This window comes from Cynara cardunculus, assembly GCF_001531365.2.
Source record: "Cynara cardunculus var. scolymus isolate 2C chromosome LG 8, CcrdV1, whole genome shotgun sequence".
Taxonomy (NCBI): Eukaryota; Viridiplantae; Streptophyta; class Magnoliopsida; order Asterales; family Asteraceae; genus Cynara; species Cynara cardunculus.
The window spans coordinates 23,918,092-23,943,922 of record NC_037535.1 but is presented as its reverse complement, the minus strand read 5'-3'; the positions used below and the strand labels follow the sequence as shown (position 1 = coordinate 23,943,922).

Here is a 25,831-nt window from a genome sequence, read left to right as displayed (position 1 = left end):
TTTTCAAAACTTTCTTAAAATATGTTTAAAAACTGTAGTTATTTATCATTCTTGTTATTGTAGTTTAGCATATAATAATATTACAAGACAGGTTATGGGTTCGATCCCAGGCATCTCCACTAGCCTCAGTCGTTGAGTGAGTAAAAAAATGCATTCACGTATTGATGCGGGTTTTACACGAGACTGGTTGGGACTGTCGTAATCAACTTTTGCTCAAATATTATAAAAAACTAGAAGGGTACTCGTGCAATGCATTGAGATATATCTCGATCTCAATGTCTCGTTTTATTATTTATCCATGTCGATATAATACGGTTTTATGTGGTTTTGAGAAAACGATAATAATTTTATTTTGAATAAAATATAAATTTTAAAATACAATAAAACTTTTTAAAAAAAATACATGAATATTAATATTAAATTAACTATTTAAAAGTTATTGTTTTGTGTAATTTCTTTAATTCATAATTTTTGTTATAATTTAATTTAAAGTAATTTAAATTTAATAATATAATTTTTTTATAAATATAATAATTGAATATTCTGTTAGATATCAATGATTATCCTAATTATATTTTAGATATTTTATATTTAAAATAATATATTTATTATGCATTTGATTATATTTATCTGTAGTTAGTTATACAAGTTCAAACATAGAGCTTTAGTAAGTTGTACTTTTGCACAATTTACTTGTAATCTTGAATTTTAAATAATATGCATCAATAAACAGTACTTCATGCATAAAAATAATTTTTAAGAGTTTTTATCAAATACTTTATAATATAATATAGATAATATTTAAATTAATAATTAATAATATTGGTAAAACGTATTTAACAAGATTGTGTTTTGTCACGAGAAATGTGGTGATTGATTTATGAATTGGAATCCTAGGATTGGGTCCTAATCTCCAAGTCCGTGAACCCACCAACCATATTTCATTGGATGGTTTTTTCTCCTTCCTATTAAATTACTTTGAGTAAATTACGGTTTTCGTCTCTATGATTTGAGAAATACTGTGATTTTCATTTATATGGTTTGTAATTTATTACTGTTTTTGGAGTTGTTTGATAATTGTTGAAAGGTTAGGTACAAAATGGTTAAGTGGTCTGAATGATTAAGAGACTCTAATAATATCGTGCAAAATTAAATATAATTGTTTGGTTATTGTTTACAATGAAACTAGGGTGCTGAATGGTTAAATGAGGCTCATGATACAAAAACATTCAGAGAGTTTTACAACCATTAAAAGACATGTTTTTTTTTTGTCAAACAAGATTCACCTCTTAACGATTCAGATGCTACATCTTAATGGAACTATTAAGAAATAAACAAACAAGCTCTTTGTCTTTAAAAGATCAAATGATTATATCTTCTATAGGACTAAACATTTAACTACTTTTAAATTATTCTTACCAAAAAGATATATATAATTTTATTAATATGACATACAATTGTTTGGTCTCATAACTCGTAAGTCATTAACCCAAAAAAAATATTTAATAAACAAAAAAAATCAAAAATACTAAAATACCCCCGAGTTAAATGGAGGATTTTTAATAAATTTAGTCTTAAGGACGAAAACAACAACAAATTACAAACAATGAGAACAAAAACAACAACAAATTACAAACAATGAGAACAAAAACAACAACAAATTACAAACCACATAGACAGAAATGGAAATTTCAAAACCACAAGGACGAAAATCATAATCTTTCACTAACCACAGGGACAAAAATCGTAGTTTACTTAAATTACTTCTATCAGTTTAAAATAACATCATCTTTAACATATTCTTCAAAATAAAGAGTCAAAATTTAAAATCTGTAAAAAAAAATTACAGTCTACTTCAGTATATTTCTTATTTTACAGATCATAACATCAGTTATATTGTTAAAATATTCAATACATTTAATTTTAATGACTTTTATTATTAGGAATAATAAGATACCATTTTCTCACTCATGAGTAATCATTTTTAGGGAGTTCTCAATATACGAGCATTTTACCTTCTCACTAATTTACCTTCTTCATTTTGAAGAATCAATTGAAGCAAGAAAATCCTTATCTAACCCTATTAAATGGAGTCCAATCATTTAGACTTGTATTGCTGGCTAAACCAAACAGCCTGAAGACCCGAACCATGAATAGTCGGGGGCCAACGACAACCTACGACCCTAGGTGCTACGACCCTAGGTGCTACGACCCAAGGTACACGTGGGGTCTCACCACCTAGTTAAGACCAAACCCCCACATGGACAACAGCAAACCTTGATGGCCCAACCCTCATCCAATTTTTGCGTAACTGTTAGAGAAAAAAAATTCATAAAGTTTTTTTTTGATCAACATGGATATCTAACCCGCTATGCGAGCCGACTAATCTCAGGGCAATCACATGCTTTGCAGATAGCCCGAAGTCATCACATTTGAACATCCATGACCACAACGGGATTTTTATTTCTCCTTTGGATTTGAACCTGGGACCTCTTGGTACTTTTGACCTCTAGAGCCAAGCTCAAACCAATCAGGCACCACCCTTGTGGTTAAATTCATAAAGTTTTAAAATCTCTCTTTTTAGCATAATTGTTAGAGATGCTCTTAAACAAAGAGTATGTATATATATGGTGTATGTTATTCTTTGGAGGCAAGGAAAGTTAGCCAAGTCGCGCAATCAAACGGTTTCATGAAATCTACAATGAAATGTATGTTACGTATAAAAATACAGTTTGTGTAATTTTAATCTCGAACCCAGGTATAAAAAGATTCAAACAATTTAACATGTTTAATCGTTCATGTCCAAATCTGTATAATTTTAGAGGCGAACATCTGCAGGATTAAAGTCAAATCCATTTTTTTTTCTAACAGATATAATATAAAAAATTCAAATATATTTTTATGGGCTAAATACTTTCCTCAAAGTACCTAAAAAATCACACTTAAAAAAATTATATAAAATAATATGAAAAATTATTTTCATTTTTATTACCGTTTATCAAACACTTATTGGATAAGTGTTTATCAGGTCAATTTTCTTAGGGTTCGTTTGGTTTGCAAGATTGTTTTTGGGAGATTTGGATTTCATGGAGAGATTTGAATTGGAATGAATTTAAAATCATTGGCGTATTTGGTTTGTAGGGTTGGATTTTATTATTTATAAATAATTTATTGAAAAAAATGTGAATAATTATAAAAATAATCGAATTACATTTTCATTAATCAGTTATTACAAAAAAATATATTTTTAATATTTTTTAAAAGCTTATTGCATACAATCATATGAAATCCCGTGAAATCCCGAGCACTCCCTAAGGATTTCAAAATCTTATGTTTGAATAATTTCAATTAAAAGTACCTGGAGGTCCCATGTTCAAATCCAAGGAGGAATAAAAATCCCCTTGTGGCTACGGATGTTCAAAAGTGGTGACTCCGGGCTATCTGCAAAGCAAGTGGTCGACCTGGGATTAGTCGGCTCACATAGCGGGTTTGATATCCAGGTTTATTAAAAAAAGAATTTCAATTAATTTCTAGGATTTCAAATCCGGACAATCCAACAAATCAAACATATGATTAGAATGAATTTGAAATGCAAATTAGCCCAAATCCATTCCATTTCTTCAAACCAAACAGGACCTCAGCGTATGAGCATAACAAAGATCGAAAATCTTACCCAGTAAGAGACAAGATGATGATCGATAGTCTTACCTGATAAGTCAGAATGACGACTCTTATCCAGTAAATGTTTAACAGGTAATAAACGCTTACCAACAATCTAATTTTGTTGGTCGTGAATGTTACCTGTAACGTAAATAAGGATGACGAATCTTACCATAAGTTCTTTTCCAGTAAACCGTTTGATAAACAGTTCATAATTCTTTAAAAAATATTTAAGAAAATACATTATGATAACATTTTAGTGTTTTTTTATAAATGAAACAATTCATTTACAACACAAAAGTATGGATATAATATTTCTTTTAAAAAATATATAATGTGTTTATAAAGTAAAATATAAGATGAGTCAGCAAAATAGTATCATCATTAAGCTTCCCTTTCAAGCATTCTTAATGATAATTGTTTGAAGAAAATGCTAATTTTGCGTGAACAGTGATCAAATAAGTGAACACGAGAACAGATAAATCACATTTAATTATATACTAAAATTGTGTAAAAGCATATGTAATTCACACGACTTTGGTCGGGCCGAGTCACTTGCTCACCGTTGCATTGACCATGTACCATGTTCTGTAACTATATGTGACTAGTGTGGGAACAGTGTATTGTGCGGTAGCATGAGTACTTTAGCCTTTTTCTTGGTGATTCATAGCCAAGGGAATAAAAGAAAGACCAATCAGCGTAGTTATTTGAAGAGTGGCGAGATCGAGCACAAAATGGAGTTTCCCTTGATTTCCAGCTTTTCTTTAACAGGAAAAATCTCTGAGAAAAAGAACTTGGATCACTTTGTTTTTTCTGAATTCATTTCTTTCCACCCTCAATATACTTTTCCGTTGGGGCTTATGGTTGTTTGTTTACCTCTTAATAGTTCCATTAAGAGATAACCTTTGAATCGTTAAGAGGTGAATCTTGTTTGACAAAAAAAAAAGTCTGTCTCTTAATGGTTCTAAAACCTTCTGAATGATTTTGTATCATGGATCTCCCTTAAAAGAGCCCTGATTTCATTGTACACAATTACCAAACAATTATATTTCATTTTGCACTATATAATGATAGCCTCCTAATCATTCTGACCACTTAATCATTCTGCACCAAACCATTCAGCAATTGTCAAACAACCCCTTAGCTTCAACTCGTTCGAATAAGAAACTGACTTATGTCCGAAGGTTGGATTGAAGGATTGAATTCAATAAGTATTGCATGACCGAATATCTTATCCCTTCTTCTTTTCTCCTCTCCCGGAGATTGATCTCGAACATCTTTATTCCCACTGAGCATCAAAATGAAGAGCATCGAGTCTATCGGGAGAGGATATCGAGAAAGATGGTTAACTGCCTTTTTTCAGTGCAGGAAACACTCTCTTTTTGTCATCCGACTGACACAGTCGACAGCTTGAGGAATAAATGTTTGGTTAATAAACAAACTTGATAAAAGTTTAACAACCAAACTGAAAAACGACAAAAAACAGTAACCATTACCTCACCAAATGCATCCAACGTCCCTTCTAATCATTGTCAGCAACCCAAAACCATCAACCACAGTTTTCTGTTTTTGAAACGTTATTATCAGTCATTATTTTTAAGTAAGGGGTTGTTTGTTTACCTTTTAGTAGTTCCATAAAGAGGCAGTCTTTGAATCGTGAAGAGCTGAATCTTGTTTGACAAAAAAAGGTCTGCCTCTTAATGGTTCTAAAACCTTCTGAATGATTTTGTATCATGGATCTCCCTTAACCATTAAGAGCCCTAATTTCATTGTACACAATTACCAAATAATTATATTTCATTTTGCACTATAGCATGAGAGCCTCTTAATCATTCTGACCACTTAATCATTCTGCACCAAACCATTCAGCAGTTGCCAAACAGCCCCTAAGATTCATTTATCCATTTTTTTTTTAAAGATCCAATAAATAAATGTTCATCATTCATGTAAGGTCAATATATAATACCTTGAAGCTTCTTTCAGAAAAATTCAAAACTTAAGGGTTGTTTGTTTACCTCTTAATAGTTTTATTAAGATGTAATTTCTGAATCGTTAAGAGGTGAATTTTGTTTCGCAAAAAAAAGTTTACCTCTTAATGATTCCATTACATGTGGAGGTCCGACCCAAACCGTATACACCTCGTATGTCAGATAAACATTATCCATGGATGATGGAAGAGAAGATGTATACGTCTGATTTTGAGTTTGGATAACCTGACGACAGGGTTTCTGCTTCAATGTCAGCCTCCTATCGTCTTCATGCATCATGCATACATCCATACATCCATGCATCCATGCATCATGCTTACATCATCTACATATACCTACAAAACGACTCCATCTCTAACCATGGTCTATCTTCCATATTCTTACCGAAAGTATATTAAGAGATTGTTTGATAGTTGTTGAATGATTGGGAAAATTGTATCAAAATAGAACCAACTTTCACCTAATTCTTATTTTGGGGAATTAACTTTCAAAATCGTCATTTTGGGAAACTAACTTGCACTTCATTCCTATTTTGGGAACCAACTTGCAAAATAATTATAGAAAAATAACTAAAATTCTTTTTTTTTTCCAAAAATTAATGCAATAAAATCTATTTTTCATTTCAAATCTAATTTTTTTTAATTCAGATATCAAATTGAACATTTCTAAAAAAAATCCAAATTACCACGATAAAAATTGTTTTTTACTAATGCAAAAAAAAATCAATTTAATAGAAAAAAATTATTTGATGCAGAAAGTAGATTAAGAGATTGTTTGACAGTTATTGAATGGTTTGATGTAGAATAATTAAAATGGTCATAAATTAAGAGGCTCTGATAATACAGTGTAAAATGTAATATAATTGTTTGGTAATTGTTTACAACGAAATTAAGGTACTGAATGGTTAAAGACAAAATTAATTATACGATTTTGGTCCCTGTGGTTTTTCATTGGGTAAAAGACAAAAAATAGTTAAAAGAACAAAAATATTGTTCACTTGACGGAATTTTTTGACGACTGTTAGAGAAAGAGACCAAATCTAGATGTTTTTACAAATCACGATGACCATCTTATAATTTCAAAACTGCATAGACGAAAACTGTTATTTTAAACAAACCACATGGACCAAAATGTTTAAAATGTTACAAATCTTGTCTAGATATGCGGTTTGCATTTTTACCAAACCTCGCACTATGCAGTCCGATTTTCGGTTTTGAGTTATCAAACTGCACCGCACCGTACATTTTGTACATTTTTTTTTATTTTGTATATAACACACACACACACATATATATATATATATAATAATAATAATAATAATTTATTATTTTATGTAATATTTTTGGACACTGTGTTTTGGATTTTGAGTTTGATCTAATATGACAATTGACCGTATTAACAAATTAGTTGGTCAAGTCACAACTCAAACCTCCAATTTAGTTTGAGGTTTATTTTTATTTTTACTTTTTATGGGCCGTTTACCTAAATGCTTACCCGATAAGTGATTAATTATAAGAATCAACACTATAATTTATTTTATTGGGTAAGATTGTAGTACATCAAAACATATCCTATACAACAATTTACCTGGTAAGCGCTTACCCGGGTAAGAGTCGTCACCCTCACTTACCGGGTAAGACTCTCCATAAGTGAGGGTGACGACTCTCCATCCTTATCATCGCTTTTACCGGGTAAGATTCTTGACCCTTGCCATGTTCATCCGTTGAGAAAAATTACCCGGTAAGTACTTACCAGGTAAGCGTTTAGTAAACGGCCTCTTAAACTATTTCTAATTATGCAATATGTATTTAGGAATTGAATGTATTGAAACTCTTTATTTTTTTTGGAAAGTAGTCACTTTATTGTCAATTTATAATGTATTTTTGAACTTATAATTATTAGATTATAAACATAAAGTACGATAGATACAAACCGTATGAACCGCACTGCAAAATACTACAGTTGTTATAATTTTCTAAGAATCAACATTATTTACTTATAAGAACTTAAAATCTATACTATATTATAAAATATTTGACAAAAACTCATAAAAACCATCTTTTATATGTGAAATAATGCTTGTTGATGCCTATTACTTATACTATATTATAAAACATTTGACAAAACTATTAAAAATCATCTTTTATACATGAAGTATTGCTTTGATGCATATTACTTAAAGTTCAAGATTACAATTAAATTGTGCGTAAGTACAACCTATTAAGCTTTATGTTTGAATTCGTGTAACTAACTGTAGGTAAATTATATTCAAATACATGATAAAATTCTTATTTTAAATATAAAATCTAAAATATAATTAGAATAATTATTGAGTTATAATAAAATACTTAGTTATTATATTTATAAAAATTATATTATTAAATCAAAAATAAATTACTTCGTCATTAAACCTAAATTAAATTCTAAAAAAAATTGAATTAAAGAAATTACACAAAAAAAATGAGAAATTATATCTATTTTTATGATATGAATGTAGGACAAGTATTTGAATCTTCACTCAGGTTAACCGCAAAATAACTAGGGTCAAGGTCGTTCAATCGTCGAGAGGGAAACAGCCCAGATCACTATCTATCTTCAAATTTATATTTTATTAAGAATAACATTATTGTTTGCTCAAAACCAGATAAATTCGTATTATAATATTGATAGAGACAAAAAAATAAAATAAAATATTAAAATCGAGATATATTTAACTAGATTTGGGCGAGTTTAATTACTATACAAGTAAAATTTAGATATTAAAAGCTTTTTTTCATGCAATTTATTTTTTAACAAAAGAAACAGTTTTACAAACACTGGTTATACATGGATTTATGAATGGCCAAAATTCCTTTCCAGGTAAGCCTGTGATCCATGTTTCCTTCTCCAACTTCTGTAACGGATTCCTTCGCCCCATCGATCATGGAGTCGATTCAATCTCCATGGATACTCACTCTTCCATGCTTCTTAGGTTTCTTCGCTTCCAACTAAATTCGTCGATCCACTTCGTCATTGTTTCTGGAACAATCAAAATTCCTCGACACGCATGACATCAGGTACGCGCTCTCGATTTCACCTAGGGTTTTCGAATTTGAACAAACGAGCTGTTTCTTCTGTGATGATGATCGGTTCTGGCGTACGTGAAATAGATGATTAATCAGTGTAGGATAAATGGCGGAGGAGAACGATGTAAAGGAACTAGTTGAAAAGAAGAACGGTTATACGCCGAAAAAGGAGAAGAAGAGTATTTTTTCTCGAATTTGGAATTGGATTTGGTTACACGGTGATGATATTGAGCAAAGATTGCAATATATATCTAAAGCAGAGGCTTCTCTTCTTGCTCGCATTAAGAAAAGAGCCTCGAGACGGAGGAGAATGGCAAGGGATTTAATCGTATTTTCCGTAATTTTCGAGGTAATCTTCCATTGTATCTCGAATCTTCGATAATATCTTATATTCTGCTTGATCAGCACTCGCAAAGAGTTATCTCCATTGCAGAATTAATTAAGCTTTTTGGTATTTGAACGATGAATCACTTGCAGGTAGACCTAGATGATTAAAGCTTATTTAGATATTGCACCTTCATGTGCTCCTGAAAGCGGAGTAGCATCACTGCTGCTTCCTGTATGCATATGCAGTCTGTAAAACTCGAACCTAATCTCCTCTTACATGTCTACGATGAATTATGTTGGTATTTGATTGGTTTCATGTTCTTTCTGGTTGCATTGTGATAACTGAAGCTTTCTTTTTTTGTAACCGGGGGTTTCCGGGCAGCATATGACCCCGACTTATTGACCACAAATGGTCAGAGTCATCGTAAGTGAACCTCTATGGACGGGCTTTGCCAGTGCCTTGATGGAATGCGGGAAAGATGTGATTTCCACTACATTCCCATAGCCTTAATCTGTGCTCCACAACCCAAGTGGTTGATAATTGAATCTTTTGCAATCATATTTTCTGAATTAGACAAGAAAGCAAGTTGCTTATGATTTGGTGTCTCTTAATATCGAAGACAACCTCTTGTATTGTCACCGTTGAACCTAATTCGTTCCAACTACTCTGGCATGTGGTGCTGTGATTCATGATTACAACCTCCAACCAGCAACTGGAGAACATAATATAGGAAGTGTTATCTTTCCAATCTTTTTGAATGTAAACCTGTGTACTTTTCATGTGAACAAAATAACTTCAAATTATGATTCAAATAACTAGGTTAGTAACCAGTTGGTGATTGTCATTGTAGTGTCATCCGGAATTTGGTGTAGTTGTGATCTACAAGAGAATGGTAGGGGTTCTGGTTAAGCTATAAATGGGTTAGGAGGTGCGAAATGCACACTTGTGTAAGCTAACTTGAACCTGGAATCACCGGATGTTGCTATATGACGGTGTTCAAGGGGGCCGCACCCCTTGCGGGGTCTAAGGGCAGCGCCACAATTGATTTCAGGTTTATATGCTTAGCGTTTGAGGGTTCAGTGTCATTGATAGACGATAAGTGAGTTTCAGTAGCACTGATGAGCGAGTGCCTTCAGTGATGCTGATCGGCGAGTGACACTTACTAATGGTGATGCTTCTAACTGCATTATAACCTCTCATAACCACCCAATAACCGTCTACCTTTTAAGATGAGTTTTTTATTCCATTTTTTCACACAAACAACAAATGATATGTGTGTTTTTGTCTAGTGCATTTTTGGATTATCCCAAAGTAAACATCGTGTAGCCTGAGTCTTTTCATAGAGTCCAATTATTACATTTGGAAAGTGATTTCACACGATCCAAAATACAATTTGATTCATCTGATTCATTGCAATACTATAACGCAGAATTTCTAACATAATCCAAACGATAAGTAGTAGCAGTAGTAGAAGTAATACCTTCTATTTGATGAAAACATCACAAATCCGTTGTTTGGTTTTAGGTTGCTGCAATCGGATATGCCATAATGACAACAAGAACAGCTAACATGGATTGGAGAGTGAGGGGCTTGCGAGTTTTGCCTATGTTTCTTTTGCCTGTTCTATCACGGGCTTTCTACTCTGGACTTATAACCTTCACAGGAATGTGTAAGTTCCCTTTTAAGGTTACATGCACCGGATGATAACACCCTTTTATTTTACAAAAACGTGAGAATATTCTCATCACATATGATATTGATCTGTGATGCGACCTAGATCGCACCAAATGTCAGCCACATCTCTTATTTACTTTAGAGATTTTAAAGTTCCATTTTCTATTTTGAAGAAATTTTACAGAATTTGTTGGAGATGCTTTAAGATGTAATGAACTACAATATCATATGTGATTGACTATAATAAATCTTTTTCTCGTTTGATCCGTTCCCTACATACTATATTTAGAGATAAGAAACTAGTGGGTTAAGGGACCGTTTACCAAAAGCGAAACCAGGTAAGCGCTTACCAAGTCACGTTATCTTACCAGATGAATATACAAAAACCAAAGATCTTACCCGGTAAGAGCAAAGGCAATGACCGAGAGTCTTACCCAGTAAGTGAGGGCGACAACTCTTATCACGGTTAGCATTTACCGGGTAAATTGTTACATACGATACTACTAAAATCTTACATAGTAAGTGATAGTATTGAGTTTTGCCAGTAAACAATTACCAGGGTAAGCGTTTGGTAAACGACTCCTAAATTTTTTTATCAAATTCCAAAACTCTTTGACCCTATGATGAATACTTCCCAAAACCACTTGAAGCTGCTAAATCTATCTAGATCAAAACTGGTTTCATTCCCATAACTATATCCTGTTTTTCATTTGTTGGTCTAAATCAATTTAGCTTATTGAAGTTGACTCATAGTCGTAGTGCAAAACAACCAATTTAATGACTTCCCTCGTATGGTGTCTTTATAGGCGATCGAAGGGATCAGAGAGCTTTAGAGAAGCTTCGGGCTGAAAGACAGGAAAAGATTGATGAACTTAAAGAGAGAACTAATTATTACAACACCCAACAACTCATTCAGGTACCACTCACTTTAACCTTTATTATTGTCGTGAACGAGTAGAATCGATCGAGTTGGGCTTGAAAAACTAATGCCAGGCATGACCTTGACTCGAGCTCGATTAACTTTTTCAAAATAGGGCTCAAGCTCGAATATTTTGAGTTATTGAGCTCGATGCTCATTTATGGGTTCAAACTCATGATCGATTAACTCGTTTATCGGCTTGAGTTTGATATTTTTTATTGAATGATTAATGAATCTATGAGCATGTATGGCTCGAAAAAGTGTATGCTCGAATGGCTCGGCTCTGCTCGAGAAATTTTACTTGAGTATTCAGACGAGCCGAGTCGAATATGAGTGTCACATGAAGCTCGACTCATTAAGTTAAACGAGTTCTACTTTGTGTTCGAGATCAACTCGAGCTCGAGAATTAATAAGTTCGAGTAGCTCGTTAAAAGCTTGAACCGTTTACAACCCTAGTCGTGTATTCTTTTGCTACACTCCTGTTCTAAGAGGATCTCCAACACCTATATTTCAGAATTGTAGGTATATTAGTTCCTGTGTTTGCAATTTATTGTTCTTGTCCATGAATCTGACTCCTACCTTTTAATAAATTGTAAACCATAGGGATGAAAACAACAACAATATGTAAACCATAGTGCTAAAAATTGTAATTTCAAAAATACCGAAGACAAAAATATCAACTTTCAACATACCATAGGGACAAAAAACTCGTTATGAAATGATAATGTTGGGGAATGAAAAGTCTGTGCTTTAATAATTTCCGAGTGCCTCAAAAATAATAACCGTGAAGATGAGACCTTTGTTAGCATCATATAAGAACTGACCTCAAAAAACAAGATAAGCGAAGGCGAAAAACTTTTGCGTCACGACTTCATTCACATTTTACAGACAAAGTGGTTAGGCCTTGAATCTTGAAAAGATACAGAAATAGGCACACAAAAAAACTCGAGCGAATAAATAATCAAAAACATTGTTTGCCTATATTTCAATTGGTCAAATTCAAAACATATATATCCGAAAAAAGTTAAATAATGAATATGAATATCATTCAGATTTTGAGATGAAAGAACTCTTTTTTTTTATCATTATATCATTCTCTCAAATTACTAGAGTATCTTCAACAATTATGCTATAATAGAAATTTTGATGATTTCGAAGAGTTTTGTGCTCCAACATTAATGTTGTATTGTATAGAAAAATAGAAAACAAAAGTAGAAAAAGAATCTAAAAATCTTTAAAATTTAAAGAAATCTCTAAAACTCTAAAGAAAGTGATTTTACCGGTACATTCTCCACCTTATTTTGTATTTTAAAATAAAGAAAAGAGGAAATTGTAAAAAAAATTTAAACTTAGAGGAATCTCTAATTAAATAGAGAAATTATTATTCTAATACTTTTTCACTAATAATAAGTAATCATGAAAAAATGTTTAAGAAAGAGAAATAATATTTTATTAAATGTATTTAATATTTTTAATAATATAATTAATTATATAATTGCTAAAATAGAGTAGCTGTTAAAGTTAGACATAACTTATTTTTTATTAGTAGGAAAGTATTAAAATAATAATTTTTTTATATTTAGGGGTTGTTTGGGATTGTTTATAAAAACAACTTATTGACTTATTTCAGTGTGACATCGGTAATAAGCACTTTTGAGTGTTTGGATAAAAAGCTTATACCGGTGCCAAACCAGTAATAAAGAGTTTTTGAAGAAGTTAAACCAGTCTAACTTATAATAAGTTGATAAACACTTTTGTATAAAAATATAAGTTATTTCAAATAAACAATCTCCAAACACCCCCTTAGAGATTTCTCTAAGTTTAATATACAAAATGACAAAGCTGACGGAGCAAAAATATTTTGCTACAATCATTCTTTTCTTCATTTTAACATAGCTATCGAAGATAGATACATATTTTTTGTCTTTTGTACCTTTACTATGAATATATTGTGCATTTGTGCTATTTTAAGAACCTTTGGTTTCAGAAATATGACCCAGATCCAGCAGCAAAGGCAGCTGCTGCATCTGTCCTTGCATCCAAATTGGGTGCAGATTCAGGCCTGCAAGTGTCTGTAGGAGGAGATGAGCCACAACCTAATCAACAGGGTGCAGGGAAGAGCAGCGACGTCGACTTCGCACAATCTACTGGTCTCCGGAGACGGAACCCACCCGAAGCTAGATCCCCTGGCGGTAAATTAGTAGACCACTCGGATAAAGAAACAGCTTCGTATGCCGGAAGTGAGGTTTCTGAGATTTCTCTACCGAGTGAGCTGGTTGTTGAGCATCACAATCCTATGGCTATAAATTCCCACGATGGAGGTTGGGTTGCTCGACTTGCTGCATTGCTCGTGGGAGACGATCCATCACAATCGTATGCACTTATTTGCGGCAATTGCCATTCGCACAATGGTGAGTAGATTTTGATCCATAATATATAAATAATTTTTCTAGTTTTACTAAAGGGTCGTTTATCCGGTAAGCGCTTACCAGCATGAGATATCACTCTCACTTACCTTATTGTGTAACATTCTCGACCATTAAAATGAATTGTTGGTAAGCATCTTAAACCCGGTAAGCACTTACCAGATAGAATCATTTCCCTTACTTACCGGGTAAGATTCTTGGTCCTTTCCATGTTCAATCGGTAAGGTAAGTGATATCGGTAAACGCTTTACCCGGTAAATGTTTAGTAAATGGCCTCTAAGAGGTTGTTTGTTTACCTCTTAATAGTTCCATTAAGAGCCAACCTTTGAATCGTTAACAACTGAATCTTGTTTGGCCAAAAAAAAAAAAAAAGTCTTACCTTCTAATGTTCTAAAACCCTCTGAATAATTTTGCATAATGGGTCTAACCATTAAGCGTCCTAATTTTATTGTAGACAATTATCAAACAATTATATTTCATTTTGCACTATATCATGAGAACCTCTTAATCATTCTGCACCACCATTCAACAACTGCCAAACAGCCCCTAAGAGTGGTATGGGTAAGAGGTAAGTGTCTAAATAAGCACTAACCAATTAAGAGTGCGGTCTCCGTAAGAGGTTCAGTTTGGGGATGCATTGATTGAAATAATTGTTTACCAAGTGAATGAACAAGCACCGACTAAAACTAGTTGTTCACCAAGTGTTTGGTCGAACCACTAACCGAGTCAAAAAGCAACCCCATCCTTACCGTCAGTATCTCAATCTAGCATATTTACGGGTCAGAGTGGGTTGGTCCCTTCTTAGGGGCTGTTTACCAAATGCCTATCAGGTAAGTGGTTATCGACAATAGTCACCGCCCTTATATGCCTTATCGGATAACATTCTCAACCATCAAAATGGATTACTTGGTAAGATTCTCGGTCCTTATCATGCTTACCCGGTAAGGTACGTGACACCCCATAAGTGTTTTTTAATCAGCCCACTTATCCTGGTAAGCACAATAAGAGGTGATATAAATGAAACCTATAAAAAATAACTCAAATAAAATGTGTTATTTGCAGGTCTTGCAAGGAAGGAGGACTACCCTTTCATCAGTTACTATTGTCCACACTGCCATTCCCTGAATAGACCAAGGAAATCCGACGAAAATTCTTCAGGTACCAACACCCCGGATACAAGATCTTCAACGTCACACCGCCACGGCTCGAATAAACCAAAAAACTCTGATGAAAACTTATCAGAAACCAATACCCGTGATACCAGATCTTCAATGGCCGATGCTAACTTGAGAAAACAAAGTAGCGAGTCAACGACTGAGAATGTATCTGCGAGCAGTACTCCTCCTGAGGCCGTAGCTGTGAAAGAAAGCTAAAAAAATTGGTGCCCAAAGATCCTGCTGACCGTTAACAAGCTCTTCTATATAATTGCGAAAGATTTACGATTGCTTTTCCCCAGCTTTTTGTGTACATGTTCATGGTGGGATTTGTTTTAGTACTTTCTTCCATTTTCATGATCTAGGGCTATTGATTGGTTTTCCATCAAGTTCTGTATGGATAAAGTTGCACGTGTGGATTAATCTGTCTATATAGATTGAGAAGGTTGTTTCATAATGGAAAGAATGCTCCCCTAAAAGCTTACTGAAATAAGTCATTTTCTATATTATTAAGCTAGTCATGTGTAATTGATTGAATAAGTTATGTCCCATTAAGCTCATTAAGTTACTAACAAACAGACCCTTACTTTATGTAACAGAGACGAGGATGGCCTTTCTTTTCAAATTTTCCTATTTCTTTTACCAATTTTGACCGGTAGCATGTTCATCTTGTTACATTTTATTGTCCATTTTTCTGTAACCCACTTTTAACATCGTCAACTATTACAATATCAACAGGTTACTGGTCAAATTGGGTAAGAATATTTGAAGCTTTATTACATCAATTGAGGAAAAATAATTCTTCGGGGTCATTTACCAAGCGCTTACTGCCAAAAGTCACCAACCCCGCTTACTTTAGCGGGTAACATCCTCATCCTTCAAAATGGATTGTTGGTAAAAGTCTTACTCGGTAAGCGCTTACCGGGTAAGAGGCTTCTCCCTCACTTACACTTGCCTTATCGGGTAAATTCTCGTCCTTCAAGATTGGTTGTTGGTAAGAGTCTTTTACTCGGTAATCGCTTACCGGGTAAGAGGCTTCTTCCTCACTTACACTTACCTTATGAGGTAACATTCTCGTCCTTCCAAATGGATTTTTGGCAAGAGTCTTATACTTGGTAAGCGCTTACCAGGTAAGAGGCTTCTCTCTCACTTAGCCGGAAGGTAAGTTACATCTTGTACGCGCTTAGCGGGTAAGAGGCTTCTCCCTCACTTACGCTTACCTTATCGGTTAACATTCCCATCCTTCCAAATGGATTGGACAAAGTCTTATACTTGGTAAGCGCTTACCGGATAAGAGACTTCTCTCTCACTTAGCCGGTCAGGTAAGTTACATCTGGTAAACGCTTGCCGGTAAGAATGGTAAACGGCCCCTAAGAGGAACTAAACCAAACTTTGTTACATTCTGAAGTTTTTTTTTTCCGTACAATAAGCCCATACGATGTTAGCACAATAAAAAGAGTAACCTGGATGTTAAAAACGAAGAAGCATCGTGTGAATACAATAGACGCTACTCATCTTAATGTTAACAAGATATCCAGTGGAAGTACAACAGCCGTGTAACGCTCCCAGAAAGAGAGATTTTCTGACCTCTACGACTTTGGTTTTTTTTACATACGAATCTGCGTCACTTCAAAACTTTCGTGGCATCGGGTTGGTGTATAATGAAAGAATGAGATACAAACACATAAAATTTGATCTAAGTGGTAGTAAATAAGCAAAGGGTATACTTGAGAAGACTAATTATAATGCACCTGGTAGTACTAGTCCTCATCAGATGGCAAAGTTGGGCTGTTTGCACAGCTTTCTATTCGATGAAGTTCCAACATCTTCTTTTCGGGGTTACATAGCCCTGCAAGATCAAATATTCATACCAAAAGAGGGTCATTGTCCTTATATGTATTCGGGTTACTGGTGGATTTTAACCTCCTTGGAAGTCGAAGGTTCAAATCTCACAAACGGTAGGAATTTTGGACTAAACAGATACTCAAACGGAGAAAGTAGGAAATTGTGTGTCGGTGTGAAATTCTCCAATTTCGGAGAACTCCCCAAAAATTATTACAATGAGAAATAATTTTTTATTTATATTCCCACCCATAAGAACCTTGAAACCAAAGGGCCTTTGGCCTAGCGGTATGTGAGTCTTTGGTCTTTTAGGGGGTCAAGAGTTCAAACCTCACCAAAGGGAAGGAGAGTGTGTGAGTTTATTTGTTCTATTTGCCGTATATAAATATTATATACTTCAAAAAAAAGAACCTCGAAATTAAATTTTCAGAGGAGAGAAATAATATTTTATTAAATATAATGGAATATTTTAATAATATAATTAATGTTGTAATCTCCATAATGGAGAAGCTAATGTAATTGATTGTTATTCTTTTGGAGATTTTGAATTTTGATTCTCCATTTTAGAGAAATATCGGATAATTTGTTGGAGATGCTTGAGTATTTGCATACACTAAAAAAAGATAAAATATTTATTGCAGAATAGCAGGCTTGTGCAAAGGGGTTCTATTTCTATAACTGGCAACCCCCTAGCTGGCTCATACAGCCCGTCCCCAAAAGTATGGCAGGTGGCTGGCTGGCTGGCTTAAGAGCCCAATGCCCACAAAGAGTCCAATCCTCGAAGGAATTGTGATTCACACACTGCGGTTGTTAGACTTGAACCCTCGACAGTTTGTGCAAGTATACCATTATACCCCTTATATTAGCTGTACAAACGAGGTGTGAGTAGCATAGGGTCATTCTAGAAGGTTCCAGAGGTAGTAAGGGGGGAAGGGTTAGTTTGGGCGGGATATTCTGTTTAGCTTATGTGAAGGGAGTATAAGGGGCTGTTTGGTTGGTTTTCCATCAAGTTGGATAAAGATGTATGTGTACATTACGCTGTCTGTATAGATTGGAAAAGTTTTTTATTTGGGAGGGTTTTATCATAGATGGAATGAGCATGTTTTTTAATTGGGAGGGACATGTGTGAAAAAAACTTGGCTTTCTGCATAAAGCTCCTCCCTAGAAATTTACTGAATAAGCCACTAGCAGACAATCCTATATAGCTGATCGAATAAGCTGTGAATCCCATTAAGCTGCTAACAAAGAGGCCCTTGAGAAAGGGGAAAGCTTAAGGAGGGATATCTGATTTTTTGGTTATTTTGTGGGTTAAAGCCTAAGAAAATGCCTGGCATCTCGAAAGCCCGCTCACCCCTTGTATTTTACATTCTGTCTTTTGCTATTCAATTCAATTATCCGACAAGAGGAGTATCTCTGTGAAATTCTAACCCATCTGTAAAATATATCTAGGGGTGTAAATGATGCAAGTCGAGCTCGAGTATCGATATACTCGACTTGAACTTGATAGTAATTTCTCAAGCTCAAACCCGACTCAAAAACTCCCGAGTAGTTAAAAACTAAACTCGACTCAAACTCGATTGCAATTTTTTAAACTCGAGCTCGAACTTGTTTGAAGCTTGAGCCAAGCTCGAACTCCAACTCGAACCAAGCTCGAACTCCAACTCGAACCAAGCTCGAGTTCTAACTCGAATCAAAATTGAACCATTCTCACCCATTGAAATTTATGAAATTTTAGGGTATTCTCTTAAAAATTATAGAACTTAAAGGTGTTCTCTTAAATTTTATAAAACCAAAGGAATGCACCTCAAACTTCATCTTCAAAAAGACAAAGTTACAAAGCGCATTCACCTCCCTCTCTTTTTATAAAACCTCTTCACCATTCCTTTACTATTTCTCATCCAATGTGAGACAATTTCACCAACACTTCTATAGTTTTTTTTTTGTCTTTTTTAATTATGATTTTAGTAATAAAATAATTGATTAGTTTTTATAGTAAAAAAATGCACAATTTTGTTCAAATATCTTACAATATAAGACATTTTAATTATATTTTATTTTACAAATTATATTATAAAACTGATTATATTTTAAAACTAATTATATATTAAAAAAATCAAGTATCTCACGAGCTTTTCAAGTCGAGTATTGGGTAGTTGACTTGACTCGTTAATATGACGAGTCGAGCTCGATCTCGAGAGCCTATTCGAGTCGAGCATTGACCGAGTTTTAACCGAGTCGATCTCGAGTAACTTCAAACTGTCTCGTATCATTTACACCCCTACATATATCCTCCCAGAACCAACTCTACTATGCCCTAGGGGTCAGAATAGCAGGTTTTATTACACATGAACACATCAAGGATAACTAACCTGAACACTTGGGGATATCCCACACAGCAACCGATGTAGCAGTACATTCTGGTTGGCAAAGTTGACGGTTATCCTCATGGTTGACATTCATTGCAAGCATCCATGCACCGATAGTAACATCCTCGTTGCTGAACATCCGGAAACTGGGAGATAATTGACTTCATGATATTAGTAACAACTAATCTAAATTTTTGTAGTACAAAGATCGGTTTCAGCACAAGTAGCATGGCATTTTTTAATCTCCAAGAATGAAGAGTGATAGACTGAAAATGTGATACAAATGCCAAAATGGAAGGTCACTTGCCTGTCGTTTCTTAATGCAACCAAGCTTGCAACAACGTCTGCCGAAAGAGCATATATTGGACCATAAGCATGGAGAAAGTACTCTTGCCCAAGCATGTATCCTAGAGGTTCATACCTGCATATATTAATACGCTTAGTCAAGAACTGGTAAATAAAGGCTAGGCCTTTTGGGAATCTCTTCTATAGGTAGCTAGTTCGAGTCTCCTCACGACCACCGAGTATTTGCATCGTTATCTTTAGGACCCTATTGGATTGGTCAAGGTGCGTACAAGTTGGCCCGGTGTAACATCCCAGGCCAACCGTGCCAGATATTGTCCGCTTTGTCCACATTGGACTCACGGTTTTAAAATGTGTATGTTAGAGGAGGTATCCGGTACCTTAGTTCCCCTCCCCAACTGATGTGGGATCTTACACCCGGACACCCACAGTTATGGAAAAAAATCATAGCAGAAGCTCTAATAAAAGAACATAAGATTTTGAAACCCCAACACTCCAAAAGAGTGAATTATCATCTAAGAGTGTTCATCATACCACTCTATCTTTCTCCTACTGAAGCAATCTACAAGTAAATCCTTAAGCATCAGCTTGTCATATACTATTTACGTTTTAGAAAATGCATTCAAAACCCATGAGACTAAAGATCAAAGGGATTTTCTAGTTATGGTGGATGACTACAGCAGTAAGGATATAGAGATGTACAGAATTGTGCATTTCTAGTTACTACAGATCCAATTTCAATTATTTGATAATATGAAGGTAGGTTTTCCTGAGTATAATGCACCATAGAGATTATCATCTTTTAAATGTAAATTCATCTTTGCCATGGAATGAAAAACATATCTTACAATTTACATGTCAGGGATGAGCTATGCACAAGCATCTAGGGAAACAAAATCCCAGAAGAGGAAAAGAATCAAAGCCAAGAACATACTCGCTTAGAGATGCACAAGGCCCTGGCCTTCCAAGCCCATTTTTAGTTAGCAGAAAAAGCCCAAGCTTTGGCGTTGGAAAGGGCCCAATCGGACTTTTACAGACGGCACTTTTCGGGCCAGGCTTCGCACTTGGGCTTTTTTGTGCATCTCTAGTCGCAGAATCCTGCCGAATAAAGATCTCCATGTGGGTCATATAACAGCCTAAAGCCAGTATCATGATACACACATGGGAAGTTTCTGGAAGACTAACCATTTGAGTTTTGGGTCAGTGAACACAGGACCTTTCTTCATGCATCCAAGATAAGTCTGCGAGTGAGAACGCTCTTTAGCCAGGAGCAGTGAGAGACGATCTAGAATCAAATGAAACAAGAAAGTGTGAAACGTGGAACAATCTCAGAAAAAAGTCAAAGAACAAGCAATCGAGACACTATCTTATGTGACAACAAGTTAAAGGGTGATTCACTTTTTTACCCTAATACTTTATTCTTCCATTGCAAACAAACCATCCATCTTTTTTGCGAAAAAGTAAAAACTACACGAACGATTTTCATCAAACTATAATGTTCTTTTTGCATTTTCAAAATTTGTGCTTCATGTTCCGTTTTTGCAAAATCAACTGTTCTCTTTGTATGATTTGGAAGGAGATTCATTGAGGAGGCAAACACCATATACTTGATAGTGGTTTTACTTCACATTCTCACAAGAACAATGGTTGTTTGCAGTGAACAACCCAAGTATGAAGGTCCAAGAAGCCAATCATTCGTAAGTTAAATGCCTGAGCACCCAACAAACGGACAGCTTAATCACCTGGTCGCAAATATATGTCATCATCAGCTTTAACATAAAACTCAGAATCGTAAAGTGCATACGCAGCTTTGAAGAAGGCTAACCTGTAATAGACACAGAAATTAGTTAGAATATGAGGCAGTGAGCACAATTTGCTGATTTACTTCGGCCATCAGCACTAACGTTTTGTATGGGAGCTTACTGTACTCTTCTACGATATCCAACATCAAGAAGTCGTCATATTCCTCCGCCTCTTTCCTAAGCGCCGCCATTTTTGAAGCGTCACCAGTTTTGCCAATGATGAACCTGAAGACTAAGCCAGTGGCATCTTCCAACCTGCATATGGTAAACTCGTGTTCAGAAATAGGGCTGCAAACCAGCTGAGCCAACCTCAAGACAATCTTAGGCTGAGCTCAAACTTGATTCAGTAGCACTACGAGTCGTGCACAGCTCGAGAAATATTCAAGCTCAATTTCAGAGCTTGAATAGCTCAAAAATGTCTAGTGAAACCATGCTCAATAAATCAAGCTTCGATTCGAGAGCTTGAATTGTTGAAAACATCTGTCATAGTTTAGCTCAAAAAAGTAAATCGAAAAGTACTTACTCTTTAACAAACACTTATGGCCCGAAAAGCTTGATAAGAATTCAAAGTGAGGTTTTGTAAATTCTTATCCATGTTTGGAGCTCATATTTGTACCCGAATTTAAACTCAAACTCACTCAAGTTGGACTCGGAGAGTTAAGCTCAATTTTCTATATAAAACCTGTAGTTGTTTCCTGCCCTAATCAGAAATTAGTTAATGACAACAAATATAGCTCATAATCAAACACATATTTCATGTTTAATTCCTGATCCGATCTGCTTGTTTATAACGGCTAAATAAGAATCAATTATAAGCTCTTACAGATTCATCGAGGATCCAAAAAATAAAAATAAAAACACAGAACAAACATACCGAATTCACATTCCTACTGCATCTACGAGCATAAACAAAGTTAGAACAACGCACCGTTGAAGGCCTTGGTGATCGGAAGGCATCCAAGTCTTCCGCAACGATTGCCGTCGACCAACCGATCCAAAACCGGTCTGAATTCCAACAAATCCCATCACCTTATGTCTCTTCTGATCTCCATCAGACACTAACCCTCCCCTTTCATTTCCTCCGGTAGAAGCACCACTTTTATCCCAAACCACAGACACCGATAGAGGTTTAATGTACTTACATTTGTTTCCTCCTCCGATTTGTCCTCTTGAAACAACAATACCGAACAATATCAAACTGGCGATTCCGATCACGAAACAAAGTGTTAGCAGGATTGATCTACGAACCAAGTTAGATTGAGGACGAGCTTGGAAGAACTTTCTAGATGAAGGCATCGGCATTGGAAGATCTAGGGTTTATGAGGAGATTTGTTAGTGATGAAGTTTGGTTTCCATTTCAAGCTGACTTGTAGTTACCGAAGTCTTTGGAGACATCAAGTTCAATCAATGGATGTTGTACTTAATGAATGATGTAGATATATTTTTATTATTTTTATCTTAAAAACGTAAATTGCACGGTAACATATTTCATTACGATATCTAATATGTAAAGTTTTAAATATTTAAATAAAATTAAATTATTAATCGGTTATCATGTTGATATAGTGAGTAATGTGATATTTGACTCAGTATTATTTGTTGACATGGTTAAAGATATGAATTTTTTCTAATATCAAATTAGTCTTTTTTTAATCTAAAATTAGTCTTCAATTAGTTATCCAGTATTTAAATGTTTAAAATTTTACATCTTAGGTATCAAAATAGAAGTTTTAAAAATACATTATTCAAAATAAGAATCAAACTAAAATACGATACTTTTTTCATGCAATTTCCCCATCTTAAAAACACATTTTTAAAATGTTTTATAAAGTTTTTGAGCAAGGGTTGTTTGGCAAAACCTGAATTATTTTGTTAAAAATGATTAAGGGGTCAGAATGATTAAAAGACTCTGTATGACTCGGTGCTTAATGAAAATGATCATTTGGTAAGAATTTTGCATGGAATTTCTGAATAACAATAAGAGGTTATTTGTTTACCTCTTAATAGTTTCATTAAGAGGCAATCTCTGAATCGTTAGGAGATGAATCTTGTTTGACAAATTTTTTTTTATCTCTTAATGGTTCTAAAACTCTCTAAATAATTTTGTATCGTGGCTCTCCTTTAACCATTAAGAGCCCTAATTTCATTGTACACAATTACCAAACAATTATATTTCATTTTGCACTATATCATCAGAGCTTCTTAACCATTCTGCACCAAACCATTCAACAATTGCCGAACAGCCCCTAAATTATGATTTTCATATACGTGATATGTTGTTTATAACTATTTCCGTTACTAGTTTTTAAAAATTGTTTTTTAGTTATTTGTTCCTCATTTATAGAATTTAATGGAATTTAAAGATTTCTTCCAGTAAAACGAACAAACCAAACAAGTGAATGAAATATGGTCAAAGAAATTCAACATTTCAATTCCATGAGATTTCTTTAGAATCTGTTAACCAAACGCCATCTAACTATTTATTCAAAACCAGATACGCCAAATTTATTTTACGGCTAATTTTTTTTTAACGAAACCAACGTAATCAAAGATTGGGTTACCAAAATAAATTTTAAGAAATAAAAAGGTCGTTTAATCCAACCAACACTCGTTTGGTCCAACAAAAGAAGAAGGATTTTGAAAGGAAAAAGGTTGTTGGATAAACGTACAAGGAACGTAGGTAAAGTATGTCGGAATCCAAAATTCAGTATATCTCATCTCGAGTTAGGGTTAGAATCAATGGTGGATCCAGAAGTCAGGTGATCACGACTCACGAGCAAACCCAGAGGTATCAAAACAAAATCAAAGCCGAATAACCCATCTAAACTAAACGAGGTCCGGGTTAAATGGTTTCGATTTAATCGGAGATCCTTAGTAAACCGTCATTATAAGCAACAAAAGGACACATAATAATTTGACAAAATTAACAAATAATTTAATTGAAATGACAAACTTAAATACTGAAATCATCTAAGAAAACGCTAAAATTGTTGTGAATTATGACACTGAAAGCAATGAGTAGATGACTGACCAGTAAAATAGAATGTGACAGATACAAGATTCAGGGTTTAAAAGTTTTCATTTTTTGGATTCCTACCCCTAAAGGGTGCATACGTCCATGGTCGATTTGGGATATAAATAGACAGAGGCAGACTCAATTTTTATTAAGTGGTGATACAATGAAACTATAAAACGTATCTGTTTCTTTTCACATAATATTAGTATAGATCTATTGGTTGGTTCCTTATCCTTACAAAAGAAAGACACATGTTTAAGTCCAGTCTATATATGTTTTAAAAAACACACACTAAAACTTAAGTTAAAAAACAACAAATTTGACAGCTGCAGGACTCGAACCTGAGCTTTTTTTTTCACAAAAGGCAGAAGCATCTACCATCTTAACCATCTATAGTGTGACATCCAACAAAACAATATGTTAACCCCTTTAGAAACGTAATTTTTTCTTCTTTATGATGGAACCATGAAGCGGTGACCCGTACCACTGTATCTATCCATGTGGGTCCGCCCCCTTACAAATGCCTAACCCACACTCTAAATATGTTGACCCCTTTAGAAACGTAATTTTTTTCTCCTTTATGACAGAACCATGAAGCGGTGACCCGTAGCGTTGTATCTATCCATGTAGGTCCGCCCCTTTACACATGTCTAACCCCCACTCTAAATATATTGACCCCTTTAGGAATGTAATTTTTTCTCCTTTATGACAAAACCATGAAGCTGTGACTCGTACCACTGTATCTATCTATGTTGGTCAGCCCCTGTACACATACCTAACCCCCACTCTAAATATGTTGGCTCCTTTAGAAATGTAATTTTTTTCTCCTTTACGACGGAACCATGAAATAGTGACTCGCACCATTGTATCTATCCATGTGGGTCCGCCCCTTTACAGATACCTAACCTCCACTCTGAATATGTTGACCTCTTTAGAAACGTAATTTTTTCTCCTTTATGACAGAATCATGAAGCGGTGACCCGTACCACTATATCTATCCATGTAGGTCCCCCCCCCCCTTTACACATACCTAACCTCTACTCTAAATATGTTACCCCTTTAGAAACGTAATTTTTTCTCCTTTTTGACAAAACCATGAAACAGTGATCCGTACCACTATATCGATCCATACGGGTCCGCCCCTGTACACATACCTAACCTCCACTCTAAATATGTTGACCCCTTTAGAACCATAATTTTTTTCTCCTTTACGACAGAACCATGAAGCGATGACCCGTACCACTGTATCTATCCATGTGGGTCCATACCTAACCTCCACTCTAAATAT

At 34.6% G+C, this 25,831-nt stretch overlaps 2 protein-coding genes across 6 annotated transcripts; one reads left to right on the top strand and one right to left on the bottom strand.

Moving 5' to 3' along the window:
* Nucleotides 1-8,470: 8,470 nt before the first annotated feature.
* LOC112516472 (uncharacterized protein At2g24330-like) lies at nucleotides 8,471-15,707 on the top strand. 4 transcript variants are annotated; one of them, XM_025123532.1, is made up of 7 exons: nucleotides 8,471-8,507; nucleotides 8,620-8,704; nucleotides 8,810-9,062; nucleotides 10,566-10,710; nucleotides 11,522-11,631; nucleotides 13,622-14,045; nucleotides 15,123-15,707. In XM_025123532.1, the coding sequence occupies exons 3-7, from the start codon at nucleotides 8,820-8,822 to the stop codon at nucleotides 15,431-15,433; spliced, it is 1,233 nt and encodes a 410-aa protein (XP_024979300.1). In that variant the 5' UTR covers nucleotides 8,471-8,507; nucleotides 8,620-8,704; nucleotides 8,810-8,819; the 3' UTR covers nucleotides 15,434-15,707. The 4 variants fall into 4 exon arrangements, with proteins under 4 accessions (XP_024979300.1, XP_024979303.1, XP_024979299.1 ...); XM_025123535.1 differs by lacking the exon at nucleotides 8,471-8,507 and having other exon boundaries at nucleotides 8,530-8,704; nucleotides 8,815-9,062; XM_025123531.1 differs by lacking the exon at nucleotides 8,471-8,507 and having other exon boundaries at nucleotides 8,530-8,704.
* LOC112516473 (probable beta-1,3-galactosyltransferase 14) lies at nucleotides 15,397-22,910 on the bottom strand. 2 transcript variants are annotated; one of them, XM_025123537.1, is made up of 8 exons: nucleotides 22,456-22,910; nucleotides 21,630-21,782; nucleotides 21,468-21,550; nucleotides 20,911-21,010; nucleotides 19,730-19,843; nucleotides 19,426-19,568; nucleotides 16,966-17,063; nucleotides 15,397-15,416 (listed from the first exon to the last, which is right to left on the bottom strand). In XM_025123537.1, the coding sequence occupies exons 1-7, from the start codon at nucleotides 22,827-22,829 to the stop codon at nucleotides 16,975-16,977; spliced, it is 1,056 nt and encodes a 351-aa protein (XP_024979305.1). In that variant the 5' UTR covers nucleotides 22,830-22,910; the 3' UTR covers nucleotides 15,397-15,416; nucleotides 16,966-16,974. The 2 variants fall into 2 exon arrangements, with proteins under 2 accessions (XP_024979305.1, XP_024979304.1); XM_025123536.1 differs by lacking the exon at nucleotides 15,397-15,416 and having other exon boundaries at nucleotides 16,656-17,063.
* Nucleotides 22,911-25,831: the final 2,921 nt, after the last annotated feature.

Bases quoted from the DNA above. Each gene is read 5' to 3' on its own strand.
- LOC112516472 (XM_025123532.1), top strand. From the start codon at position 8,820: ATGGCGGAGGAGAACGATGTAAAGGAACTAGTTGAAAAGAAGAACGGT. The intron at 9,063-10,565 runs GTAATCTTCCAT...GTTTGGTTTTAG, and splicing joins TATTTTCCGTAATTTTCGAG to GTTGCTGCAATCGGATATGC. The intron at 10,711-11,521 runs GTAAGTTCCCTT...GTGTCTTTATAG, and splicing joins TATAACCTTCACAGGAATGT to GCGATCGAAGGGATCAGAGA.
- LOC112516473 (XM_025123537.1), bottom strand. From the start codon at position 22,829: ATGCCGATGCCTTCATCTAGAAAGTTCTTCCAAGCTCGTCCTCAATCT. The intron at 21,551-21,629 runs GTTAGTGCTGAT...TGTCTATTACAG, and splicing joins AGTAAGCTCCCATACAAAAC to GTTAGCCTTCTTCAAAGCTG. The intron at 19,844-20,910 runs GTTAGTCTTCCA...TAATATATGCAG, and splicing joins ACTGACCCAAAACTCAAATG to GTATGAACCTCTAGGATACA.